A 19,917-nucleotide genomic window follows, 5' to 3' on the forward strand; every position below is an offset into this window, starting at 1 on the left:
ACAAAATATTACCAACTATTTTGCTTCATTTCTAATGTAAATGTCTTGAATAATACAAAGCTAACAAGTAACTTATCAGCAGCATAAAGAAGCTAAAATCTTGAGCATTGAAAGCAAAATGAACATTTTTGTAAAACCACGACCTGCCTATTTTCTTTTTTATACACTGCAAAAACACAAAATCTTACCTAGTTCTTTTGTTTAAAGTGTAAATATCTTAGTGCACTTTAAATAAGACAAAACTGTGTTGCAAGTAATTTTTCAGCAAGATTTAAGAACTTGTTTAAAGTCAAAATTTTAAAAAGTATTAGTTTGACGAGCAGATTTTACAAATACAAAACAGACACAATTTTTTGTTTTTGCCAAAATTTGAGCACTAAAGTTTGTATATTTAACTCTTTAACCAGATTAATATAAAAACCAATCAAGTTAACATTTCAGCAGCAACGTGCTTTTCATAATAAACTCAGAAAATGTATAAACTTATAAAGAAAACACCATACAAAACAACTGAACAAACATATTTTGATAAGTTCCATAACCCAAAGACATACAAATCAAATATGTTGGTCAATGTTGCTCTAACTAGGTGGATTTTTAGTCTGGATTTAAAGGAACTCAGTGTTTCGGCTGTTTTGCAGTTTTCTGGAAGTTTGTTCCAGATTTGTGGTGCATATAAGCTGAATGCTGCTTCTCCACTGGTTCTGGTTCTGGATGCACAGCAGAACCAGAAGACCTGAGAGGTTCTGGAAGGTTGATACAACACCAGCAGATCGTTACTAAAAATGTCCCAATTTACTCCGTACACTGCAAAAACACAAACTCTTACCAAGTATTTTTGTTTTAGTTTCTATGTTGGTGCACTTGAAGTAAGACATCCTTACTTACAAGTAACTTTTTACCAAGATATAATCTTGCTTTGGGTCAATTATTCTTTAATATTGTTTTTTTTAAGTGCTATTTCCACTGGCTGATTCTTCAGATTAAAACACACTTTGCCTTTTTTGAGCCCTAAAGTTGAGATATTTTACTCTTTAACAAGATTCATCTAAAAATGTCCCAATTTACTCCAAACACTGCAAAAACACAATTTCTTACCAAGTGTCTTTGTTTACTTTTCTGCTCTAATATGTTAGTTCACTTGAAAAAAGACAAAACTAACTGACAAGTAACTTTTCAGCAAGTAATATTAATACAGTAATAGTTTCACTAGCAGGTTATTTAACTTAAAAACAGCAATAATGTTTTATAAGTGGAAAGAAAATACCAGTGGAAACAATACTTCTAAATAAAAAAAACAATATACAAATATTTTTAATAATAATAAGCTCAAGTTTATTGAGAGTTAATTTGGTCTTATTTCAAGTGTGTTGAAATATTTGCACTAAAAGCCAAACCAAAAACACTTAGTAAGATTTAGTTTTTTTGCAGTGTACAGCTAAAACTTTGTGCCTCCCAGGTAATTATTTTCAATTACTCCAAGTGTTTATTCCAGGTTTTCTCCCAACTCCTAACAAACGGAGCTCATGTGGGGTTTGCAAACAACAAAAACAAAAAAAACAAAAAACCGGGACGCCACCTGCTTACCTCTCTTAGCGCTGATTAGAAATGACTGAAAGAAATGGCCTGTTTTAATTCAAATGAAATCAAATGACACGCGGCGTTACGGAGAGGCTGGAGCGTAATGAAAATGGAACCTGCTCGCTGCAGAACCCAGCTGTGGAACCGCTCAAGCGTCCTCGGCCGTCTCTTGGACCCAAACCGGGCCTGGAAGGCAGAGGCTGCTAATCTGTGTTGGAGACTTTAATTTGGTTTTCCTGGAGAATGCAGCCGAGGTTTCCTTCTTTTTGAATATTGATACTTTTCAAAAAGATTTCCTTCATGTATTTACTGCGTTTGTGGTTAGTTTGACTAAACACAGACAGTTTTCCATCATTAAATGTGAATATGCTACAAAACACAAGATTTAAGAGTTTTTGATCTAGTTTCTAGCTCTTTTTCCAGACACCAAAAAACATGAACTTATTGCCAGGAAAATCGCAGTAGGCCTGTTTTTAGAAGCAGTTGAGACCCAAATGGACGTATGAAACTGGAAAAAAATGTCAATTTTTGATAATAAATCACCTTTAAAATGTTACTGAAACAATTTAGGCTTTTGCTGTCTGGTGTAAATCACTTCCTGTGAAAGCAAAGGTTTTGTGTTCCTGGAAAAGAGCAGAGATGAGCATTACAAATGGATTCCTCTCCGTTCGCAGTGTCCACCTCTACTACCTGTTCCCCAGCCTGGAGGAGGGCGGCCTGGCCACCTACAGGACGGCCATCGTTCAGAACCAGCACTTAGCCATGCTGGCCAAGGTGAGCGTCTCTCTGCAGGTGGAAACTGGAACTGTCTCCCATCCTGGTGTTATGACTCAGCTGCTTTCTGAGTGCGCACAAGGGGAAAGAGTAATTTTGTCTTCCTGCCATCCGTACCCGTGCATTTATTTATTTTTTACCCCCTCAGGTTTGTAATTGGAGTTAAAAGGTTGTTGTTTTGGAGAGTAGTGCGACCGGGGTCCCTGCAGACCCCCGGAGGTCTTCCTGAATCACTCTTCAGCTCCTGTTATCGCTCTTCTTCCACCCCTCCTCCTCCTCCTCCTCTCTCGCTGGCAGCCCAGCCACACTCACTGGCACGGTTTGTAAAGAAACACAACAATAATCGTCCCGTGATGTGGAGAAACCAATTAAAAACTTCAATCTTTCATGTCGCTCCCCGCTGAATACAAAGATGCAGCCGCCCGAATCTGCATTAGCGCCGTGTAGCAGTTTGGCTTGTTTCAATTTGCCGCTCGCGCTAAAGTGAGTGTGATACAGCATCGGGCGCTGCCAAGTTGTTTACCAGGGCTCCTCTGAAGCCGTCTGCTCAAGAACACTCGCAATTATCTCCCAGAAAGTATCTTCAGCGAGCACCGCCACAATCCGCCACTTCACTCGCAGGGCTTAAAAGTCAGAGCGGGTTCCCTCTGAGTTGGAGTATTTGTGAATTGTGATTTAATTTGTGTGTGTGCAATCACAAGGAGTATGGGAGGTTTTGGGGTGGGGGGGCTGGTACCACCAACAGTTATCAGCCGTAATTAAAAAGCACCCCGGCTGCTTTTTGTCTCTGCAGCGCCGCCAGGAAAGTCAAGTTGGGCTACTTTTCACTTGGCTGGGAGATGAGTTGCAGAAAGTTTGACTGACCTCCGTCGCTCAGCAACACAAACTCATTTAGATTACATGCAATCTGTGCAGATCCGGAGCAGCTTTGCTGCTTTTCTTCTGGATTTCAGTTTCACTGCATCAGCTGTGGAAACAAATAATCAATTTAAGATCGTCAGTTAACGATTTATTACATTAAAGTTTGTTCCAACCATCCAATTTGACCTTCTTTGAATGTTGTAGTTTGGCCGCCATCAAGCAGAGGGTACCCCTGGTCATTGAGCCAGTTGATACAGAAACAAAGATGGCAGGGGCATACCAGAATAGGAAAGAGAAACGGTCCAAACAGAGTCAGTTTTGGGATCCAAAATATTTTTTTTTAGTTCCAGGTTCTTCAGTTTAACGTAGGAGCATCAACTTCTCAACCAAATGGTGGATGAGACGACAGAAATAGAGTGGAAAACAGAAAAAATGTAACATAATGGAAAAAAACGTGCTGTACTGTTTGATAGTAGGATCCGTTAGAATGTATATGATTGAATTCTGACATTTGTTGTTAATTGTCACAATATTTAGATAAAATTTAATATTTTATTCTTTTAATCTTTTTCTATTCAGCAGAATAAGAGGTTTCTGTTTGTTTATACTTTATAAATATGTTTAATTTTGTGTGAGAAAACCACAATTAAACATTTTTTATTAATAACTGCTTTTTCTAAGCTAGTGTTAAGTGAAAAAAGAGTTTTTACTTCAGTTTCAGTATGACTGGAAAACCTATCACTACATTTTTTTATTGAAAAACAAGGTATTTTTCGAAATTGTCATCTTTCCATGAAGCTAATTTCTTTTTGTAGTTCATTAAAATGTCTTAAATCCATGTATCTAAAATGAATTTAAATTTAATCCATTTTCTCTATTTCTGAATGTGTACAAAGGCTCTGTCTTTATTGTGACTAAGTTAGACGGGGCAGGAAAATCTTGTTCTCTTACAACATGGCGTCAGTAGGAGGTCTACTGGCGTTGTGTAAAAGTAACTGACCGGTACAAGAAGCTTTCAGAGTAAATGAAGGTCACAACTGTTTCACATTCTGTCGTTTTCCAGCGTCTGTAAGTGACCCATTTCATTCCTGCTTCATGCCACAGCTGGACAGCACATGAGCACATCTGTCAGTGCCATGAAGTCGAACCTTTTCCAACCAGAGCAATCAACTTACTCATTTCCCTCGAGTTTTTTCCCCCTCTAATGCTCTTTTCCTTCATGAAAATCTGCAATGTTGTTGTTTTTTTCCTCCTCCTTCGTCCTGTGAGCAGCTACTGCTGAGGTGTCGGTGGGCAGCCTGCTGATATGAATGCGTCTCTTTTCCAGAAGCTGGAGTTGGACCGCTTCATGCTCTACGCCCACGGACCCGACCTGTGCCGGGAGTCGGACCTTCGACATGCCATGGCCAACTGCTTTGAAGCACTCATCGGTGAGACTCTCCTGAGATAAAAACGGGAGAAATGATTGATGATAAAGAAGCAGGGACAGATTTTGAATAAACTAAACGTTCATCTTCACTCCCAGGATTTAGGACGAAGTCCGTTTTCAGACCTGATAGTCCGGTAGACTCGGTTTGATTGGAGATCAAATTCGGAACATTTGTTACATTTTCAGCTGCTGTGGTTCACTTTCACTCTGCACCTGTTCCCCTCCTCGCCTGTGGGGGCGCTGAACCGCTGATGGAAACAACATGAAAACCTCTGAAGACGCTGTACGCAACTTTCTTCTTTACAAAATGAAAACAAAAATAAAGTAACCTCAAATTCTAGCGGTTGTATGATTTTGGTTTTGGTAAAAGAAGACGAGTCGTTTCTCCTGCTAGCATTAACCTTGCATGTTTTTCTGTTGTATTTACCCATAATGCCCTGCGCTGTAGTCCACTTCCTGCTTTTGGAGTGGTCTCCAGTCTGCTTGGTGTTCACCAGAGTTTAATTACACATTCACACTTCCACAAACAAACTGGACTTTCTAGACAAATGGACTGGAGACCACTCCAAAAGCAGGAAGTGGACTACAGAGCAGGGCATTCTGGGTAAATACAACCAAACTAAACACTTTAGCATTAGGACGAAAAGTGACTCGTGGTTTTTTACCAAAAACAAAGCAGAAATCCTAAAATTGCTAAATCTGACTTCATTTTTGTATAAAGTGAAGATGCGCTCAGTGTCTTATTCTGTGGCTTTCATATCGTTTCCTTCAGTGGTTCTTGGTGCAGCGCCTCAGCAGGAGAGGAGGGGAACAGGTGTCTTACTTAGTTTGATTTGTTTGACTCATTGCAGTGAGAAACAGAACCACAGCAGCTAAAAATGTAACAAATGTTGCAATTTAGTCCCAAATCGACTACCGGACTATCAGGTGTGAGAATGTTAAAGAAACAGATGTAGGAATCCTTCTGCAGGTTCTGTGTACGGCTTCAGTTATCTTTCTGTTAATCCTTGAAAACGTTTACCTAGCTGACCTCTGAAAGGTCCCCAAATCTCTGCTCTCCTGTCCCACACACGGCGCCGCCTCCCCGCCTCAGTCCTGGCTAAGCCTCGCTTCTGGGGAGCTTCTCCCGTCTTATCGCCATCTCGAAGCAGTTCAGCCGTCTCTCTCGGATGAAAGATGCAGAAAGTGGGTGGCTTTAAAGAGATCATCTCCGCGCCTCCCCTCTGCGCTGGGGAAAAAACAGCAGGCGGGGAATGTGCTGACTGGCACCGCGGCCCCCCTGTGGGCCCTGGGGCCACACCGTTCCCTTCGCGGGTTCATTATTGGCTCAATCGAAGTGAAGAATAAACAGGGTTCCTGTTCTGAAGGGGAGAACCTCCCTGTGGTGACGGCTTTGGGTTACTAACTCTGAAATATCGCCGGCTTCCTTCCTGGTGTGAACGCAGAGGGGCCGACTCCAGACGTCGCCTCTCCCCTCTCGCAGCCCCCTTCCTCTCACCTTTTTTTTAGCTCAAACGCCTCCTTTCCATGCCTACACCTCCCTCTGATCTAGACTTTTTGGGCGTAATTGATGAGTCACTCCATCATCTTGAAGCTGTTCTCCAACAGAGACGTCAAGCTGCAGCCCTGCGGAAACACAAACTTTTTCCGAGTATTTTTATCTAGTTTCTAGTGCAAATATCCTAGTACTCTTGAAATAAGACAAAACTAACTCAGAAGTAATATTTCAGTAAGATAAAGGAGCTTGTTTTAAATAATGACAGTTAAAGCTGTTACATTTGGGTCTTTACTGCTTCTAAAAACAACCAACAAGCCATTTTTATGGTCTCTGGAAAATTAACCTTTTCAAAAACCTCCCAATTAAGTCACATTCGACATGTTCCGTTACCTAGCAACCCAAGCGGAGCTCCAGCATGTTTGTTCAGCTGGTTTTATTACTGTACAATGGCTGCTGGAAGAGACAATTGTTTTGTTGTTGACTTGCCATCCAGAAACCTCTTGCTGCATTTTTGTTGGTTGAGCAGGAGGCGCCACTTCTGCTTTTCCAAGATAAACAGTTGTATATTTACATATCTGTTTGGAGGCATTTTCATATGCGAGGATAACCGTTGAGTGGCCAGCAGCAGTCTGCGTGGATTTAAAGTGACAGGACGCCCTAAAACAGCTCATTCTGACTAAAATCACATTATCTAAGAATGATTTTCTGCAAAAAATATAAGGAGCATGTTTTGTGTAGGCCATAGACCCATCATAAGAAAAGGTAATAGGTCACCATGGGAAAAATGTCTTAAAAGTGGAATAATCTGAAAGTGTAACTCTAACTTTTTGAAAATAACAATATTAAGGAATTATTTAGTTAAAAAAAGCTCCTATATCTTACAGTAAAGTTACTTCTCAGTTAGTTTTGCCTTGTTTCAAATGTGCTAAGATATTTGCAGCAGAAACTAGACCAAAATGCTTGGTAAGATTTAGTGTTTTTGCCATGAGTAAAGCAGCTGCGCTCACAGATGTGTTGTCGTTTTTGTCGTGCAGAGAATTGACGGGATGCGACAGTCGTAATATTCCCAGATAGCTCCGACGGCCTGGCAAGCGTGTTCTCTGACCTTTGTTTTATTTGTTTCCGCGCCGCGGTGACTGTTGAACCCAGGCTGTGTTGGAAATGACAGATAATCTCCTGTTTTGCATGGACGAGGCTTCCTCTCCCTCTCCCACCCCGAGGCAGGGCCGTTCTCCTGCTCGAGACGGAGCGAATGTAGAGGGAGAGAAAGGAGTGGAGGAATCTGCAATGCAAATAGCTGCCCTGCAACCCTGAATAATTCAAAGTGTTGAATGGAAATCTTGCTTTTCTGATCCCCTGTCATTAACTTCTGCCGGAGTGGGCCATTCTCATTCGGGCTCTTTTGGCCTCCACTCCTCCGTTTTTCCTTCCTCTACCTCCTTCAGAGCCACTTTCTCGCCTCTCTGGTCCTCCTCGCTGATGACATGGTGTCCGCATCCTTAAAAAGTCTTAAATTCATGTATCTTAAATTAAGGCCTTAAAATGCCTTTATATACATTGAAAAAGGTGAGTTGGCATTAAATTTTGTGGAGGCAGAGTTATTTAATCTCATATGTTATGTAGTGGGTTTTTTCTCTGGACTTTTCTGTCAGGCAAATATTTGAGGCAGCTCATGCTACTGGTAACTAGCTGCTAATATATCATTGGTAGCCAGCAAGGGTTTATTAGGAGCCATTTTAGTAGGTACCATTGGTTCTGGCTAGCTAAAAAGCAAGCCAAATCACTTGTGTTAGCTTGTGAGCTAGCACAAGGTCTTATTTTTAATATTTATAAATGTAAGACCTAAAGACTTGGTCACAAGTCTGCCAGGTAGCAAGGGTGTATTAGCATCTATGTTAGCATTAACCACTGGTTCTGGTTCCTGTAGTAGAAATGGAGGGAGAAGATAACTAGGTAACTAACTAAAAAACAATGTAGCTAGATGAAAAAGGCTATCTAGCTAGCATGCTTGTTTTTTTTTTGAGTCTATCATGGTTTAAATCCCAGTTTATCTCCACTTTATCTTCTCTATTGATCACTTTTGTTGCCAACGTGTGATGCTACATTCATTCTATGCTAAAAGCTTGACACTACATGGGTAAAGGTTGTTTCTTATGTTCATTTCTGACATTAATTTTAATTAATAATGGTCTTAAAAAGTCTTAAATTTGAATTGGTGAAACCTGTAGAAACCCTGCGTGAGCGATTCCGTTTGTAAAAACTTGTGGGAAGAAGAAGAGGAGGAGGAGGAGGAGAAGCTGAGAAAGGCCTGCTCTGCTATTTTATTTAATTTTATTTTTTGGCCCTAATTTCCTGGTACAGTTGATGTGTGGATTACGTGCCGCCAGCAGCCGTGGGGGATACAGATGGTGAACCTTTGTGAGGCCCCTCTCTAAGCTCTTCCCTATTAAAAGAACACAGAGGAGGGATTATCTCTCACTTGCTGAATATCAGATTCATACACAATGCGCTCGGTGGATCCTCTCAAGCTCTGCTGCTGCCTTTGTTAATTGCTACAGTCTTTCTTTTCTCCTTTGTTTCTGCGTCTCATCCCTACCTCCAGGTCTGATTTTTCACAAGTAGAGATATAAAAATTAAAGGGTTCCTCCTACGCAGGCAGGGAAAGTCTGATGGTTTGCTGTTTTCAGGTGTGGAGAAGTTTGGAAACAGAACAGAGCCTGGAAAACATTACTGTCTCCTTCTGTCTTTCCTTCCTTTCCTTCTTTCCTGTCTCTCAATCCTTACTCTTTCTCTTTCCTTTGCTGTGTTCTTCCTTTTTCCAATCTTCTTTTTGTCCATTCAACAGTTTGCCCTTTTATTTTTTGTCTTCCTCAGTCCTTTCCTTCCTTCCTTGTTTCTGTTATTCTATTTGTCATTTTTTCATCCTTATCTGTGACTTTCCTCCTTCCTTCACTCTGTCTTTTCTTGTTTACTTGCTTCCTTCCTGTTTTCCCACCTCGACTCACTGAGTCCTTCCTTCAGTCCTGATCCATCCTTCCTTATTTCCTGCCTCCTTTTTGTCTTTACTTGTCATTCCCTTCTTCCTTTCCTTGTATCCTACCTTCTTTTTGTTCTCTCTCCCTTCTTTTATACATTGCTTCATTGTGTCCTTCCTTCCTATTTCAACCCATCCTTTTGATGTCCTTCCTTCATTTTTCTGCCTGTTCTTCTTTTCTTTCCTTCCTTCCTTCCTTCCTTCCTTCCTTCCTTCCTTCCTTCCTTCCTTCCTTCCTTCCTTCCTTCCTTCCTTCCTTCCTTCCTTCCTTCCTTCCTTCCTTCCTTCCTTTAAGCCTCCTTTTTTCTGTCATGCTTCTTTTCTTTCCTTCCATCTGTCCCTCCTTCCTTTCTTTTACCTCCTTTTCTTTTTCTTTCCTTTTTCCCCACACTCCCTCTCTTTTTTGACTTCTTTTCCTTCTTTCCTGCCTTGCTTCCTTGGATCATTTTTCTTGTGATTTTTTTTTTCTCGCCTTCATTCAGTCCTCCCAGGTCTTTCCCTTCTTTCTATCCTCTCCTTCCAACCTTCCTTGCATCCTTCCTTCCTAAACCTCGGTCGTCATGGTAACATCTTTAAATCTAAAAACTGAGCTCTGAACTTCGAATTTGTACCTGGAAACCCTGAAATTAAAACATTTACATGTTTCCTCTTTATGTTTTCGTCCAGGTTGTGTTGGTTTGTGTTTCAGTTTGCTGAGCCGAGCGGCTTAATATGTGATTTGATGGATTGGAGCCGGAGCGTTTCTGAATAATTCATCCTGGGTTATTAATGCGACCGTCGGTTTTTATTGGTCGCAGGAAAAAACCACAGACGTCGTTTCTGAACGCAGCGTTGCTACAGTCGCCGTCCGACTGCTGCTAACATGAGAAAGTAACATTTCCAACTCATTTTTCCGTGTTAAACATTATTTATTGTCATTGTTGCACATTAAGCTAAGTGCATAAGCAAAACATTTCCAAAAGATAGTTTAGATATGTTTTATTTTCTTTTTGATGCCAACAGATGTGCGAACCACCAATTTATGTCTTTTTTTTGTCCCCACAAAAAAATATTTATGCTTTAATTGCAGACATTAGTGTAATACTAGCACACAAACTAACCGTTACCACAGTATGGTAAATCAGAAAATGAATGTGGTGCCTACATATGTGTAAATAAACACAAACACAGGACAAAAAGGAAAAGTGACATACCAGCGGGTAAATGTCAATATATCAAATTCATCAAGTTCAACTCAGAAAAGAAAAATAAATATAAATAAGAATTATTTCTGAGAGTTCTTAACAGAGGGTTCCACAATCTTAAATATCTAGTAGAAGAGCCTTTCAACGTACGGCTGCTGTTTCCTGGCTGATCGGCGATTACAGATTAAAAAATAAAAAATAAACTGGTAATATCTGCCTTTAGCAGCTTCAACGGCTGATTTTTGTTTCTATTTTCTGTTTTATCCAAATCACTGTAAAAACTAAAAACATACAAACTAAATACATTATCAAAACAGACATCTAAAAACAATCTGCACAATTTGGAAATTCTTTTTAAATAATATAAAAATCCTAAATAATTTAGTATCCGTTACACGGCCAATTCAGGTTTTGGCCGATACCAATTGTTTTGACTGAAATGATGATCAAAATATGAAGAAAGTTGCTGAATCGGCAACAGTCTGGTAACTATTGGTAACTTTAATTGTGCAAACATGACCTTGTGGGCCTGCCTGTCTGTCTATGGTTGATTTCTAGACCTGGTAGAAATCAACCGAGGTAGAAAGAAAATCTGCTTCATGTGTAAAAATTGACCGATCTCCCAAATTAAAGAAATCGGCACCGATACATCAGCTAGCTGATAATTTGGTGCACCTCTATTATTGGTACAATTTTTCTAGTTTAATAAAACTAGTGGTTCTGGAAGCCAACGGACGTATGATGAAGGTTGAGGAGATTTCCTTTTCTTCATAGTCACTCTGCGTGTCAGAACAATCAAGAACGCTATGGAGGATTTCAGAGGACGGGATGCGACTCCAGACAGAGCAGTCTGACTCGTTCTTATCTCGGGTTTGGTTCTGACGGCAGGTTTGAGTGTTCGGACCTGACCCCACTGCAGGATGAGCTCTGTAATTGCCATGCGAGCCGCTTGGTGCGTTCATGTGTATTCAGGACGTCGGCTGCAGCTTCACAGGCTGATGGGCCGGACTGAGCGGCGGCCCAGATCTGCGTTTAATGATTGCAGCGGGCCGCGCGTTTGATTGGATCGCTTTGGGCTGCACTTTTTTGCACAGGCAGCCGTCTTGTCAGGAGTTTTCTGCACCTCATTTGGGTTTCTCTGCTGATTGACACCAAAAGGTGTTGCTTTTAGATTTCTAATACCTTCTGAAACCTCTGGAGGACGTTTCAGTTTCTCCTCCTGCCTCCTGCTTACCTCCACTTTGTGCTTTCAGTCAGAAAAAGTTTTTAAAATCAAATCAGAAACATTTTCGCCAAATTTGCTTCGTCATCAGAACAGGATTAGAACTTGCGCGCCCGTTTCCCTCCAGCCTTTAACGCTCACACACGTCACTTCGCTTTGAGTTGTGAGGGATTCTTGAAGGGAACTTCAGTTCTCCGGCGCAGGAGGGAGAGTTTATTCCTCCCACAGCCGCTCTCCAGTGGAAACATCTGCTGCAGACCGCAGATCTCTGGTGGCCCGCCTGGTCGACCTCGCTCAGACGGCCACATTGCTTCTGATGCACATCTGCAAGACGTTTGGTGGCTTTCTGTGTTTGTGGACTTAACGAGAGCTGAAGATTTATCGGCATTGATTTATTTTAGGGCAGGAAATTGCTGTTTTTGGCTAATAGCTGTACTCCCTCCTGCAATTTTCAAGCTGCAACTTCTTTTAATTTTACTCTTTAGCAGGTTCTGAAGTGGCTTAAAGCTAAAGTTGAGGCTACTGAAGCAAAGAAAAAGCAAGAAAAGAACAAAATTTCAGTGTGGAAAAACAAACTACTTCCATAGGATTAGAGAGGAAATATAGCAGCTAATAAAAGGCTCTTAAAAACTGATTATACCTCAGCAAAAACAGAAGTTTTAACAGTTTGCAGCTGAGGTTACAGTCAGGTTTATTTGTTTGGCACATTTCAGCAGTTCAGATTGTTCATAAAAATATAAAAACATCATAAAGTTGCCAATTCCAAAGCAGCAATAAACATTATATTTCAAATCAAAAGGACATCAAATATGTTAGTCTTCTAGATATAAAGAAAGTCAGTGTTTCGGCTGTTTAGCAGTTTTCTGAAAGTTTATTCCAGATTTGTGATGCCTAGAAGCTGAATGCTGCTTCTACATGTTTGGTTCTGGTTCTGGGGATGCAGAGCAGAACCAGAACCAGAAGACCTGAAAGGTCACTGATTAATAAACTAGCAAAAGTATTTTAAAGTATATTCTCAGTAGAAGGACTTTAGAATCGGGTGATGTGATCCACCTTCCTGGTTTTAGTCAGAACTCCAGCAGCAGCGTTCTGGATCTGATTGATTATTTTAGGGAACCCTATGAAGAAACTGTGGCAGTAATCAATGCGACTAAAGATAAACTCATGGATGAGTTTATCTAGATCTCGCTGAGACATTAATCCTGGAAATGTTCTTCAGGTGATAGAAGGCCGACTTTGTATCCGTCTTTATGTGGCTTTGAAGGTTCAGATCAAAAACTAAATCATACCAAGTATTTTCTTGTCTAGTTTCTTGTGGAAATTTTAAATAAGATTAAACGACCTGATAACATTTTATCAAGATATATCAGCTTGTTTTAAGTCTCTAATTTCTTTAGATAATCTGCCAATGAAAGTAGTACTTTTACAAAAATCAACAAGCTGCTATTTCTGGCTGAAAAGTTACTTGTAAGGTCGTTTTGTTTTATTTGACGTTTTCTACAATTTTTACACTAGAAATTTGACTAGTAAGATTTAGATTTTTTGCAGTGTAAACCCAGATTTCAGACCTGAGCTCTACTTTCTATCAGTAATAACTGAAGCTGTTTTCTGACTCCCATAAGATGTACAACCACAGGGTTTTTTAAAACTGTTTATTTTGGCTTTTTTTAAAGATAATAACTAAAGTCACCCTGGAATCTGTTGCGTTTCCGTACATGGAGTTCAGGTTGAAACCGTTTCCGAAGACGATAAAAACCAAATCATGGTGGATTCGTCTTGATTTATTAAACTCCACAAGCAGAAAAATGTTTGTTTTTATTTTCATAAACTGCATCAAACCGACTCACGGGTGAGAAGAAGGAAGTTGTCGCCTTTAATCGAATTTCACCAACATTCCTGCTGTAGCTGTGAGTAATTTCCAGTTTTGCTTCGAAGAAAGCAGACAAACACAAACATGCTGCCAGAGTGTTAATGTTTGTCTTTGTTGGAGGTAGTTTGTTTGTGTTTCTTTATGGTCATGATGATGCAGGCTGCATCTTCAGCTCCCTCTGTGTGTGTGTGTGTGTGCGTTCGTGTGTGTGTAAATGGCCTGTTAGCCATCTGAAAGCAGTCCCCCTTCCCTCCTCCTCAGATGATGAATCCCTCATATGTTTTTGATGTCGGCCATGAAGGCAGTTTGCGCGTTTAGGCCCCCGCGACTGCGCCGCGCCCCATTTCCACTCGCCTCATTTATGCTCATAATAAAAACCAGCGCGCGATTGTATACCCAATTTGCCAGGTGGTTATTGCTTTCTAAATTGAATGAGCCGCCCTAAGTGTGATGGTTTAGAAGTTGTGTGCAGCTTTAAGGCAGCGTGATGGTTCCACAGATTTCTGCAGGAACACAAGAGGAGCCGAATTACAGAAACGGGCATCAGGACGTGCCAGAGAGGCTGCGGCGTTATTCCCATCTGGAGAGACATTTCACATTCCTTCCTTCATCCCCGTTTTTCTCTTTGTATGCACACTGTGTTCCTTTTCACCTTGCAATTCAAGTTGGATTCAGAGAACATCTGCGCAGATCATTCATGTCCGAGTGTGTAGGCGCCCCACAAAGAGCGGAGCCCTCCGTGTGGGCTTGGATGTTTTATTTCACACAGATTCATGCCTGGACATGCAGTGTAGGCTCAGTTTGTGCCTCTTAATTCAAGCGTCAGGTTTGTGTGACCTCAACCACTTCCATCTCATTGTGGCCGATGCAAACGCCTCCTGCTGCTGGTGGGAGGGAGGCGGGTCCGCACAGGAACCCCGAGGTCATCCTGCCGCCAAAAAGCAATAAAAATGCACTCCTGCTTTTAATAAAGCAATTATAACTCATTGCTGAGTTCAATTAATTTTCTGCTTTCCATTTAGGAAAGAGCTGAGGAATGTTGAACAGCAGAAATGAAGCGTTTGGGTGGAAATTTGCTCCGTTGGTTTTGTTTTATTGTGTGACAAATCAGCACAATTTAGTGAATGATTGGTTTTATACATTTACAAATCTAAAAAAGTGGGAAAAATGCATATTTATACACACAGAGTCCCCTTTTACTCTGATACCCCTAATATAAATCCAAAACATATGCCTTAAAGAAACAAAGACACCAGTTGAGCAAAAAAAAAAGTTTTTTATAAATATTATCCAAATATATTCAGTCACAGTGGATGGTGGTGATGTGGACAGAAATTGTCTCCAGTAACAGTCAGTATTGCAACAACTCCAAAGAAGCTTCTGACTGAAGACTGTTGCTGTTTAACTATGTATAACTGTCATCTTCTAATTTACATCTATGCTCTATTTTTAAATATACATTATAAATTTTTAATTATTGTATATCACACGTAAACTTGAAAAGTGAACAAGTTTAACATCAGTGAGTGGAAATGAAAAATAAAAATGTAAATTAAATTAAAATTAGATAATTATACAAAAACTGGTCATTTAACCTATTACCTTTTAAAAAAGTACTATATATCAAATCAATCATTTATTTCCAGTTTTTTTATTAAACGAATTTCAGGTTATGTTGCTTTGTTCTGCCACCAACACCACTCAAAGTAGATATTTATCCTGTTTTGTAGTTCAAGTCCTTTCAAATTCCCCATGTGTAGTGTCCCAAATCTAAATGTTATTTTACTATGAAGACTGCTTCTAGGACTTTCTGTATTTCTTTCTAAAATATAGCAGATTTATTTGAGATAGTTTGCCACTAAAATGCCTATAAAGGAATTTATACCACATATCTTATATATTTCGGCTGCAAAGTGACAAAAAGTAAAATCAAAGTGTTGGTGTTTGGGGTGCAAACAATTAATCGACTTACGGTTAATGTTTCATCACATTAAAATTAGTTTCAATCGGTTAACCAACAGCGTCCACTTCTTACAGTGTTGTATTTCCACCGCCGTCCAGCAGAGGGCGCTGCTGGTCGTCCTTGAGCGGAGCTGTTGATACAGGATTTAAAGATGGCGGTGGAGCGGTAAAAGGAAACGGTCCAAACCGTCCGGTGTGGGTTGTAAAATGGACTTTAAACGGTTGTTTTGAAATATAAACACTCGACAAGCTCCTGAAGTTATCACTTAATGGCGCTGATTCCGCCGAGACACGAAGGTGAAGATATGACGATAGAAAAGTGGAGGGAAAACGGAGAAAAACTGTAAGATGGCAATAAATACGGTGGATTTTGAGAGACGTGAGTTAATAAATTTCTTGGAGAAAAGTTTAAGTATTAAATTAAGAGCAACCACGAATGGTACTTTTGTATAAACATCCTTCTGTTTCACATATTTTATTCTTTTCATTTTTTACTGTTTATTCAGCAACCTAAGAGGCTCCTGTTTTATTTCTGAGTTTAATACATTTAATACAACGGACACAAAATAAGATTTAATGTCTTTTTTAAATATAGCATTTTATGGAAAATCTAATCCTTTATGAAAAGACTGTTGTAAACTCAGGTTTTTAAGAAAATGGCTGTTTAGTAACTTATTAATTAATAATTGCTTCAGTAGTAGTTGTATTAATATTTACGTTTTACATCAGTGTGTGTAATGTTGGTGCTGTGTGTATTTTAGGGGCTGTGTATCTAGAGGGAGGCTTGGAGGAGGCCCGGCAGCTTTTCGGACGACTGCTTTTCAACACTGGGGTGAGTGCAGAAACATCCTTAAAGGTTCATTTTGTTGCTCTCTGATAGAATAAAGTTTGTCTTAAAAACAAAAAGTCAGTGCAAACCCAATACCTTCATATCTTTATTTTTTGAGAAAGCTGCAGTTGAAGACATTACCTCCTCCTAATAATTGGCCAAACCTTCGCACTGCAGGTTCTGGCAAACCTTGAAAGATCTGGACAAAACCTGAGCATTGTTTGAAAAAAAAAAAAACAAACACAATTCTGGAACAGAGATAATAGTTTTGTTGGACACCTGCTGTTGTTTGCATGTGTGTAAAATCAGCTAGCATGAATAAATGATGAAGGAAGCGGTGTTTGCGTCCGACCCGGCCAGAAACGCCATGAATCAATTAGCGGCGTACGGCGCTAACTGGCGGTTCAGGTTGTTTGTGAGCCGCCCACCAACAGGAACCGGCACAACCCGACCAGAACCAGCAGAAAACAAAAGAAGGAATCTGCAAGCAACACCTTTTTATTCATATTGGTATCAGTGATGCTTATCCCTGTAGAGTGGATTACTTTCATCAGAATTCAGATCAATATTTCAGCATTAGGTTTAGCACTGGAGCTGATTTATTTTTTTTGTGTGTGTTTTCCCTGAAGTTGTGAACACATTTGGCCTTGTTTGTCTCTGCTCTTGGCCAAATTTACTGCAAATCTCTTCTGAGTTTGCAGCCAATGTGTTGGAGTGCTGAAACGCCCTTGCTTCTGTTTTTACTGTCGTCGCGCGGCCATGGGAGTCTGCAAGAAAAACGATTTAGTTGAGGGCTGTTTGTATGAAGAGGGATTCGCTTCAACAGACTTTATTTTTTTATTGCAGAGCTGCACAGCAGATGTGGATGGGGAGGTAAAAAAAAAAAATCCCTGAAATTTCTTTATATTACAGTAAAAACATCACAGAAATATACAAACATAAAAATATCTTATGAAAAACTGTATTAATGAACGCCTCGTTGATGGTGGGAGGCATTGTTGTCATAGTTGAGGGAGGATGCTTCCAGATGGACCGGAAAAACCCACAAAAGCAAACAGAACGGTTATAAAGCAGGTCGTTCTGTGTTTTATGTAATTTATGGAGATCAAAACTTTTCTTTTTGGCTTTGCTAAACCCAAAAAAACTAAAATTTTCATGATTTTTGCACCTTAGTCTTGCTGAATCCAGATTATTTTCTTTAAAGCAAACAGCTTGACAATCACTAACCACAAAGCGTAGTGGGCGATGATGGAGTTTCATCTATTCATAAACCTAACCACACCCACTGAACAGTTTCCTACATACAACCAGAAACAAAAGTTGTTTCGCTGGGATATGATGGGACAGAAGATGACACATTTGACACATAATTGTGAAGCAGAAGGAAAATAATGCTATTTTTCTTTTTTTTAAAAAATAAAATAGAAAAATGTGCTGCGCATTTGTTTAGCCTTCCTAATACTCTTGTTACTCAGTGTCCAGCTAACTTCTATGAAAGTTTTGCATCCTTCAAATTTTTTTAGATTAATATATTTAAAATTAAGGTCTGAAAATGTCTTAAATTTATTTCAAAAATGTAAGTTGGTCTTAAATATGTAGATCAGAGATATTAAATTTTGTTGTAGCAGGATTGTTTGCTCTCATATATTCCATGTAGTTTATTTTTCTTTGACTTATGAAGTTTGAGTCATGCACAGACTCGAGGCAGTTGAGGCTACTGCTAACTAGTTGCTAACAAACCCTTGCTAGCTAGCTTTTAGCATCCATTGGTAGGTAAATTATTGCCAGTCTTTTGCAAACGATGCTATGGACATTCTAGGCAAAAAAGCTTGGCACTTGTCTTAATTTTTATTCATAGTGGTCTTAAAAAGTCTTAAAAAGGAGTTGATGAAACATGGAGAAACCCTGTACTCACTCAGGCTAATGCAAGCTAATGGCTACTTGAGGTCAAGCTAATTGCAACTGAGGGTGAAGCTAGTTTCTAAGCAGGCTAAGAATCATGCTAACTCTTATGCTAACTAACTCAGATGAGTGACTTCTAAGAAAGCTAACAGCTACTCTGTCAGGCTTAATGCTATCCAAGCTACGGCTATTCAGGATCAAGCTAACTTCTTTAAATTTTCACATTTTCTGTAGTTACTAGTGTGTATTATTGCAACTTTCATTGTAAAGCGGACAGAAAACAAACAAAATCTGTAGTTCTCTAAGTCTTTTCTTGAAAAATCTAGTAAATACTTCTAAGAGTTCTACTTGGTTGGATTCACGTACCTAAATCGGTCCTGTATGACAAAAATCACGTCATTTTGATGTCAGCCTCATGTTCACTTTTCCCCTGGTCAAGTCAAAGATCAAATCAGGAGACTTGGGGCTTGAATAGTTTCTCCTTAACGAAGGTCCAGTCAATGTGACAATAGAAATCAATGATGAGAGGAAGTTGTTTTGTCCTCACGGCCTTTAGGTCTTCAGGTTGAGCAATAGTTCCCAAGGACCATAAAGATGCAACCGTGAGCCAATCTCTTTCGTTCCTTCTGTCTCGTTTCTCCAATCTTGGTTCTGTATGAAAGACTCTCTAAGAGGGAATTCTATCATTCTGCACCAGAATCCAAAGTTTTGTAAAACTAATTTTAAATTGGTTAGTAATGGCATTTTCCACACCTATTGAGAGTATTAAAAAAAAAAAATCCTACCTGCGCCTCGCAGGAAAAGAACTGAAATTGCATTCAGCGAGTGACTCACTTGTTTGCAACAAATTGAAAAGAAGTTGAGATTGTTTTCAACTCCAGTTTGAGATCCTCAGACATTCAGATGGAGGATTGAAATAGTGTGGCTTGTCAGCCCCCTGCTGAATCCTCCTGATGGCTGTTCTGTCACACAAAGCCGAGAGGAGGCAGATGGACAAAAGACCAGAAAGCCAAACACCAGCCGTGTGGCGGGGTGCGATGGCTACGGGGGTGGGGAACAGAGGCGGACAGCCAGGCACTGAGATCCACACAAGCCGCTTGGATCCTGTTGCTCTTCCACTCCAACTCTGCAGAAAGGCTCTTTACTCAGCACATTACTGAAACTAATGAGATGAGGTGCGAAACTGAAGCACTTTACATTTTTCTCTATCAAACAGTGGAGATTTTTTTTGCTGCTCCGGCGACTTTTCCTTTACATCTTTACATCTTTTCCTCCTGTCTGTTGTGACTTTACCTTGAGAGACGCTTCACACCACATCAGTAACGGGATCGCTTCACGTCGCCAGCTGGAAGAACCTGTTCTGGTGCAAATCGTTAACATGGAGAGAAATAAGGACATCATTTTAAAACCACACTCTGACACAATCTGAAAAATTAAAGTTGAATAAAAATGTATAGGATGAGTCCATTGGTCCCTCCAATTAATAAATCAAGTTTATTTTATAGGATATTTAAGCAACACTGCAGCTCAAAGTTTGGTTTTGCATCGTGAAAACAAACGAAAGCGACATCATACAACCAACAGTTGTAAAAACCAATAAACAAACATTACATTTTGTCAAGAATCATCAATACACCTGAAATATGTTGGTCAGTCTTCATTTACTATGGCTCAAAAGTAAATCTAAGCCGGTGGATTTTTCAGTGTTTCAGCAGTTTTGTTGTTTTCTGGAAGTTTGCTCCAGATTTGTGGTGCATAGAAGCTGAACGCT

At 39.9% G+C, this 19,917-nt stretch overlaps 1 protein-coding gene across 2 annotated transcripts in view; it reads left to right on the top strand.

Moving 5' to 3' along the window:
* The window catches only part of drosha (drosha ribonuclease III), a 138,173-nt gene that overhangs the window by 63,862 nt on the left and 54,394 nt on the right, over window positions 1-19,917 (top strand). For both annotated transcript variants that reach the window (XM_081601525.1, XM_008396408.3), the window contains exons 21-23: window positions 2,256-2,355; window positions 4,544-4,646; window positions 16,177-16,247. In XM_081601525.1, coding sequence (XP_081457651.1) covers window positions 2,256-2,355; window positions 4,544-4,646; window positions 16,177-16,247 — 274 coding nt within the window. The remainder of the gene's footprint in view (window positions 1-2,255; window positions 2,356-4,543; window positions 4,647-16,176; window positions 16,248-19,917) is intronic.

Source organism: Poecilia reticulata, chromosome 20 (assembly GCF_904066995.2).
Source record: "Poecilia reticulata chromosome 20, P_reticulata-male-v2, whole genome shotgun sequence".
NCBI classification, from domain to species: Eukaryota; Metazoa; Chordata; class Actinopteri; order Cyprinodontiformes; family Poeciliidae; genus Poecilia; species Poecilia reticulata.